Source organism: Lactuca saligna, chromosome 9, assembly GCF_052625555.1.
Source record: "Lactuca saligna cultivar CGN05327 chromosome 9, ASM5262555v1, whole genome shotgun sequence".
NCBI classification, from domain to species: domain Eukaryota; kingdom Viridiplantae; phylum Streptophyta; class Magnoliopsida; order Asterales; family Asteraceae; genus Lactuca; species Lactuca saligna.
In genome coordinates this window covers 30,341,738-30,350,538 of record NC_136425.1, presented here as the reverse complement: position 1 = coordinate 30,350,538, position 8,801 = coordinate 30,341,738, and the positions used below count along the sequence as shown (strand labels likewise).

Here is an 8,801-nt window from a genome sequence, read left to right as displayed (position 1 = left end):
ATTCTTGTTTCTATGCCCATTCCAGTCAAAGTTGACTATGCATGTGAGTTCTATGCATGGGACTAGAATGAGACATGACTAAAATGGTTAAGAAATTGTCGAGGACTATCTAAAGTTTACCAAAGATTGGTTGCTTATGGACAGTTGGAAGTATATTCTGAATTTTAGAAGAACCATATTGACTTACTCTAAGAAGAGGTAACTCAGTTCAGAAGTGATAGTCAAAATGGGAATATGGAAATGTTTCCATAAGTGGAAGTTATTCTTTAAATATGTGTAAGATTAGGAAACTTAATGTAAGAAGGATGTTCAACGAATGTACTTTGAATGTGAGACTTCATTTCCATGGAATTGCTCTTCATTGGAATACTTTGTAATGTCTGTTGCCAAGTCTCTGTAACTTTTGTGCATAGTCATTACAAGATGATCATTGCATATAAGTTTAGAATCTAACAGATTATAGTAAATGGCAAGAATTTGGAATTCTTACGTTTACGGTAAGGATTTGGAGTTGTGAAATAAGTTTCGTTTGTGTTCAATTGATATATTTCACAAAGAAAGGACCATAGGCAAACATAGTGTGCATGCTTGGAGCATGGCATAACTTTTGTTTTAATTCAAGTATTAAGTTGATTAATCGAAACATTATACAATGAATAATGTGTAATCAATATGGTGATTAAATAAAAGGTGTTCTATTTTCATAAGTTTTGAGACCATATTGGATTCAATTATTTTTGGGTTTCACTTTGCATGTTTTTACTTCCCGAAGAACTAGGTTATTTAAACCATCCACAGTCGATCATACTTTGGAAGTAGGTATTGAGGTAAGACTGTCATGAATCTGAATGTAAATTGTCTAGGTGTTTTAGACATATCGCAAGTTTGTTGCAGTGTTCATGGGTACTTCTGGAATAAGATTCGAGTATTGGATTAAACCCATGCTCATCTGAATCATTTCATGGATTTTATCATGAGTGATTGTCAGACGATAATATATTATATTCTTGAAACCAAGACATGTGAGTTGTAGTTTACAAGTCGGTTGCACATTGACATATGTAAACACACCAGTAACTTGGTGTTATAAAACATATTGTTGTGTGTGATTTGATGAGTAAGTACAAGGAAGAATTTGAGTCGAAATTTATCCATTCCTTTTACCCAACGTGGGATAAAAGTGATATTTGTGGGCCCCTCGATGATTTAGTGATGACAAACCTAAGTGTTTGGCCAAGCCTAGACTGATTTGATTTATTCAATTAGTCAGTCTTCATAAATTGGAAATCGGGAAACAACAAATAGACAGAGAGAATGATTATAATCCATGTATCATGTCCATATGATATCTAAATGGAGGATTACATGATCCCTTATCTAATGAGCACGTCATTGACTAGGTCAGAATTTGTCAGCGGCTTTTAAGAGCTAGGATTGCTAGTCGGGATTTTGGAGTCATACTTGCAATAATAGTTATTAGACTTATCCAAGTGGTAGAATGTTGGATTAGGTGTCTAATCCCATTACTATAATTAGTATGTACTTGAACCGAGAGTAGCATGGTCCATTTCGGGTTGCATATCACCAGGACAATTTGATAGTATGGATACTTGAGTAAGAGGTAACTTATGATTTATTAATATATTATAAGTTCTAATATATTAATATGAAATCATATTATTTAATTAGTATCGATCAAGAATTAATTTGGATATAATTATGTGTTCAAAAGAGACTAATTAAATATATGGGGATTGAGTTGGTAAATCAATGATTCTTATAGTGTGGGCAAATTGTTATTTAGGATGGGATAAACCAATATGTTAGTCCATGGAGGTTTAACCCATGGATCCTAAGTAATATGAAATGTTATGGGCATTAGGGTTTGTATAGATGTAACTTTAGACTTTGCCACACTATAAAAGGACTCCCTTAGCACCCAAAATTGGCCACTAGAGTTCTTGGAGTTCTATAAGCGATTTTGAGTGAATAGAACCTCTCTCTGAAGTTCTACTTTTCCTAGGTGTGTTGTGAACCATTTAAGCATCACACTTGGGGTGCTAAGTTCTTAAAGGCCAAAACCACAAGCTACAACAAATAGGTAATTTTATAACTCAATTCTATATCGTTTATGTGAATTGTATGCTAGTTGTAGGCGTAATGCTTTGGAAACAATATTGCATGTATAATTAGAGAAAACATATATCCAAAGCATTTAGGGTTGTATGTGCACCATAGGATGTTGTAGTATTTAAAACCCAACAAGATACTCACCAGCTCGATCGGATCAGAGCATCTTTATCTTCCTGACCAGTTGATTCTCCATTTCTTGTTTAAACTCCTTAAACTCTTCAAAGGTTTCTAAATTGTGCTTGATTAAATAGATATACCCATATCTGCTATAATCATCGGTAAAAGTCACATAGAAGCGGTTCGCATCCCTCGTGGTGGATCTAAAGGGTCCACATACATCCGTATGTATGAGATCCAATAAACCCTCACCCCTTTCACAAGTAACAGTGAAGGGTGACTTAGTCATCTTTCCAAGCAAATAGGAATCGCACGTGTCATCTGAATTTAAGCCAAATGGCTCAAACACTCCATCCTTTTGGAGTTGGGCTATGCATTTCTTGTAGACATGTCCAAGATGACAATACCACAAGCATGCTTTGTCCAAACCATTGGATGAATCGATATGCAACACATTATTTCCTAAGTTTTCTACAACCATCACAGTTTCATATATACCATTACAAGGCATTGCTTCAAAATACAAAGTACCATTCAAGAAAGCATTAATAGAACCGGTTTCATTATTAAATGAAAATCTAAAACCTTGTTTATACAAACCATGAAAGGAAATAATGTTTCGTTTCATTTCTGACAAGTAGCAACAATTATTCAAATCTAAACCTAACCCACTACTAAGCACTACAGTATAAACTCCAATTTTGGTAACATGCGACACTTTATTATTCCCCATGATCAAGTTCATCTTCCCATGCTCCACATCCCTAATTCTTCTTAGACCCTACAAATCAGAACAAATGTGAAAACCACATCTTGTATCAAGGACCCAAGAAATAGCATATGATGAGTTGTTCATTGAATAGTGTAAATACCCGCGAAGGTGGGCTTTATCTTCCTATCCTTGATGTCTTGCAGATACTTCATGCAGTTTCATTTCCAATGTCCTATGTAGTGACAGTAGAAGCACTCTACATCCTTCGGATTGGAAGAGGAAGCAGCAAGACCACCTTTGGTTCCACTAGAAGAGGTTCCATCATGAGACTCTCCCTTGTGGCTCTTAGAAGGACCCTTCCTATTTTTATTTTTCTATTGTCCAATTGCCAAGACAGGGGCAACAATAGTAGGAGTAGATGCAACCGATTTGCCTTTCAAACTACTCTCAGCAGTGCGTAGAAGGCCTTGGAGCTTGGCTAGAGAGTCCTTCTCCTTGTTCATATGATAGGTCATACGAAACTGATCATAATAGTAAGGAAAATAGTATAGAATGATAGGTATGGCTAGTGGTGAATCTAGAACTAAAAACCACGTAGTTCCTTATGTAAATGAAACTTAAAAGATATGAAAGACTAAAGAATACTAGTGGTGGCAGGTCGGGTTGCATGCCTAAAATATTTAACCATCAATTCAATAATTATAATAAAGTTATTACAGTTGAACCCTACGAGGTCTTATATCTTGAAACTTTTTCACAGTTGTATCATTACCGATGCGTTTTAAAACATTTTTTTCAATATACGACACTAAATTATCACTCAAAAATTGATCACTCATGTTGTTGCATATATCAGTCTTTATTAACTTCATTGCTTAAAATGCGCATTCCACACTTGTTGTTGTTATGGGTAAGATCAATGCAAGTTTCACAAGAAGATAAATCTTGGGAAATATCATATGCTTCTTTGCTTCGACCATCTTTTTGGCAAGGTCTCCAATTCTCTTCAAATCATTAAATTGTTCATCTTCTCACACATCATTAATGTAATTTCCAAGCTCCACTTCAAGAACTCAAAGATCATATTTTGTTGGAAACTCTTCTAGATAATGTGTAGCCATTTTCATTATTTTATCTAAATCAAAGGCTTTAAAAGATTTAGTGGGGCACAAACAAGCAATTGAAAGGAGTAAATGCGTGTTTACTTCATTAAAGCGATGGTTTAGCTCTTGAAGCTGCATATCAATCACCTCCTTAAATACATCAACTTGATAGTGGTGCAGGTTTTTAACCTTATACATATATATACAAATATATTAGTAACTAATGATAAAAGACAATAAATTTATAAATCAGTGTGGTAGTTAGTAGTAACAAAAATTACTAACTTGTGAACCTCTTCAGCGACTGTATGCATTATAATATGCATCTTCCAAATCGACGGCTTTAACTTCGTTTTTAGCACAAAACAAAGTAACTTTCTCTAAAAGTGGTTCCCATCCTACATCTCTAATTTCTTGAATTGCTTTTTTGAGCTACTTACTTGATTCATGGCATTTATGATATCTTGGTCTTTTCTTTGTAGTATTGTACTCAAATGATCCGTCACTCCCAAGATATCAACCATCAAATGTAGACAAAAAACAAAATCAAATGATTTTAACCACTGTAAGATGCGAATTACTTTAGCACGACGATCACAATCACTATCAAATTCACCAACGTCTTCAAGTACATCACAAATGGAAGCATATATGGCCTGAATATTTAATAAAGATGCAAAATGAGAACCCCATCAAGTATCAGATGGTCTTTTAATACCTACTTCTTGATTCAAATCGGTACCACTCTCAAGCTCACCTAAAATAAACCACATACGAATTTAATTAGTCGAATAATTAGTATAAACAACTAAAAATAGTTATAATTTACAATTTAGTAATAACCATACCTTCAGCCAGTGCTGCCATAACTTTATCTGCTTGTTTTTTTCTTAAGTTATCTCGTCATTTGTAAGAAGATCCAATAATATTTAACAACCGAGAAACCACATCACAGAGATCATTAACCGTCGTGTGATTCTTTGCAACAAAAACTAGGGCTAACTGTAATTAGTGAGCAAAACAATGAACAAAGTGTGCATATTTTGTTTCATTCATAATCGAAGTCTTCAATCCATTGAATATACCACTCATGTTACTAGTACCATCATATCCTTGTCCTCTAATCCTACTAGGACTCAAATTCCATTTTGAAAGCATATCATAAATGGAAGCCTTTAATGATAAAGTTGAAGTCTCATTAACATTTCTAAGGCCAACAAACCTTTCTACAACTTAACATTTTTTTATTAACAAACCGCGAAACCAATGCCATTTGTTCTTTTCATGACACATCACGTGACTCGTCTACTAAAACTGCAAAAAAATATTTCCAAGATCTCTCGTAATAACATTTAAAATTACATCCGAACATGCTTGCACAATATCTTTTTGGATTTCACCGCATTTCATTTGTGCATTTTTTGGTGTATTCTTTAACACAACACGATCTACAACATCACATCGATCGGCTAACCACTGTAATAGTTCAAGAAATTTACATTTATTATCCAAGTCTTCTTTCTCGTTATGACCACGAAATGCTAACCCTTGTCGGAGTAGGAACCTACCACAATCAATTGAAGCATTCAAACGAGTACAGTATTCTTTTTCTTGTAAAGTAGTTTGTTTCTCAAAAGCATACATGATGGATTGTCTTTGGTTCATCAAACTTTGACACTTGTGGACAACAATAGTGTATGGAGTTCCTTCTTTGTGTTTATCTATTCTTGATTTCCAATTCCAATATTTGAATCCAGTTTTCACAAAGTTATCTGATCCACCTTGATTTGGTATACTTGATTTGAATAAATTACAACATAAACAGAATGCAACGTCCTCTTTTATACTATATTCTAACCAATATTTATTATCATCAAACCAAGACTGAATAAATCTTCGAGGTTTACCTCTAAAATCACGTGGTGGGAACTTATGATTTAGAGGTTGGAAAGGCCCTTTTGCAAGTATGCTCTTCTAATTTCATCTCTTTGGTTTACATGATAAAATTCTATACTTGGTCATTCAAATGAATCAACAGGTAGTGCGTTTAAATCAATCTTCGTATACTTATATTGTTGTTCACCATCTTCTTTCTTTTTATAAAACTTATGCAAAGACATTCTTGAATGTTGATGCTTTATTCTGAAATTGTATGAAATTGAATGTTATAAAAAGTATCAAACTAATAACCGTTATCATTATTTTGTTATCAAATAGAGTAATAGACAAATCACAAAAACAAGACTATAACATAAAATCAAGACAATTATAGTTGAACAAACAATGTTCTTATATCAAATAGACAATAACAACTTTGAAAATCTGAAATCTGTTAACACTTAACATAAAGAATTCTCAAAACTGTTATCACTTAACAAAAACAAATTAACAATTTGAATCAAATCATCACATGTATTATGTATATTAATCAAATATTAACATAAGGCTTATGTCATAAGCAATTCTGAAATCTCAATATCTCATAAGCAATTCTAAAATCTAATCAGTGATAGTGTGATACAAATCATGAAATCATACAAATATAAAATCATTATTCATTAATCAAACAAAGGGTTTTGATTTTGAACAAAAAAAAGCCAAGAATTCTAAAATTGTAATGTAAGTTACTAAGTTGTAACAGTTGTAACTTGAAGTTACAAACCTGTTGAGTGTTGATCGATGGAGTGATGGATATGGACGATGATGGGCGATGGATTGATGGCCGATCAACAACTCTCGATGGGCGGTTGTCGCTGGACGGGCAGACTGGAGGGTGATGACGACGGCGACCTTGCCGGACGGCCGAGCATGCAGGGACGATGTCACTCTGTCACTCACGATGATCGATTCCAAACACAGGGGACTCACAACGATGTCTGTGTCTTTTCAGTTTCTTATTTCTATTTCTCTTTTTCCTTTTTTTTAATTTTTAATGGATCAATTGATCGGGCTAAGATTATGGGCTCTTAAATATAAAAGATATAGGCTTGGTAATGTTTGTCAAATAAAAATTAGGTAGTTCTTTTATAAAAAATAAGGTAGGTCCTTGTATTTTTTTTATAAATACTTCATACATAAATAAAGGTAGGTACTAGGACCTACCTTCACCCTTACTACCTACACCCTTGTTTATCGCCAACTCTTCATCGAAGCTTACATTTAAATTCAACAAGCGGTCCATGTACCTTTGCATCTTTTGTAGATGGGCGGCGATGGAGTCTGCATCCTTCATCTTGGTGGTGATCATGGAGGCGATAATCTCGTACCTTTCTTGCATTGAACTTTGATGGTACCTTTCCATCAAATCTTGGTGCATCTCATAAGGATCGTAGTCCTCGTAGGATTTTTGGAGTTCGGCAGGCATGGTTGCGAGCATGATACACAACACCTTTTTCCGCGTCCCTCTCATAAGTATCATATTGAGTGATTTGCTCGGGAGTAGCAGTGTTTTGATCAATCTCCTTCAGTTTCTCATCGAGAATATACTCTTTGTCCTCGTAGCGGGTGAACATTCGAATATTTTGAATCCAATCATTAAAATTGGATCCATCAAAGATAACCCTCCTATTGGATAAGGTGTCTAAGTCCATAACTATATTCGGTATGTACTTGACCCGATTTAGCATGGTCCATGTAGGTTGTACTTAACCGAAACAATTTGGACTTCTAAGAAGAGGATATGTATGATTTATAAATATATTATAAGTTATAATATATTAATATGAAATCATATTATTTAATTAGTATTGGTCAAGAATTAATTTGGAATTAATTTTGTGGTCAAAGGAGACTAATTAAATATATAGGGATTAATTGTGTAAATCATCCATTCTTATAATGTGGGCTAATGATCCATGATTCCTTACGTTGGGATTTACCCATGTGGTGACCCATGGATACTCCATGGAGGTTAAAACCCATGGATCATGAGGAATGTGGAAAGTCATGCACATTAGGGTTTATATTGTGTAACCCTAATGTAACCACACCATATAAGAAGCCCCTTGGCTCAAGAAATTGGCACCTAGAGTCTTTACAAGAGTGAGGCTGATTTTTGTGAGCTAGAGAGTCCTCTTCCAAGTTTTCCAAGTGTTAATTATGATTTGTGATTCTTCTTGAGGCATTCACATTATTGGTGCTAGGCTCTAGAAACTCCAAGCAACAAGCTACAACAAAAGGTATGTTATCTAACTTGTTTTATTACCCGAGTATCAAAGTTTTGTATGCTAGCTAGGGTAATACCTTGGAAATTGAAAGTTCACATGTATAATAGAGAAAACATAGATCCAAGGTATCTAGGGTTGCATGTACACCTTAGGAGTGTTAGAATGCTCAAATCTCATCAGTGGTATCACAGCCTATGCTTGTTTTCAATTATACTTGATGATACTTTCTTGAAATGACTTTAAAAATAAAAAATTTGTTGTCTGGACAGTGGACTCGCCGAGTCCCCTCACAAAACAGCCCAACTCACCGAGTTTGTTCATACACTCGGCGAGTTGGAGCCCCTAAGTGCAGATTTTCGACTTTTAAGGCTGAAATTAGACTAGGATCATTACCCTAAACTGTTTTTGAACTTATAAACCTATTTTTGATGTGGTAATGATCATGCTTATCCAATTCAAAAGATAATTATCAGAATTTCATGTTTTGTATTAGTTTATACGATTAGTCTAATTACATGGAATTTTTTTGATTTGAATTATCTTGTTCATATGAGTTTAATCAAGAACTTG

General features: G+C 34.3%; 1 protein-coding gene across 1 annotated transcript; it reads right to left on the bottom strand.

Moving 5' to 3' along the window:
- Nucleotides 1-4,035: 4,035 nt before the first annotated feature.
- On the bottom strand, nt 4,036-7,429 carry LOC145016157 (uncharacterized). The gene is made up of 5 exons (XM_078974559.1): nt 7,168-7,429; nt 5,428-5,918; nt 4,506-4,721; nt 4,359-4,412; nt 4,036-4,254 (listed from the first exon to the last, which is right to left on the bottom strand). Exons 1-5 carry the CDS (start codon nt 7,427-7,429, stop codon nt 4,036-4,038), a joined length of 1,242 nt encoding a protein of 413 aa, XP_078830685.1.
- Nucleotides 7,430-8,801: the final 1,372 nt, after the last annotated feature.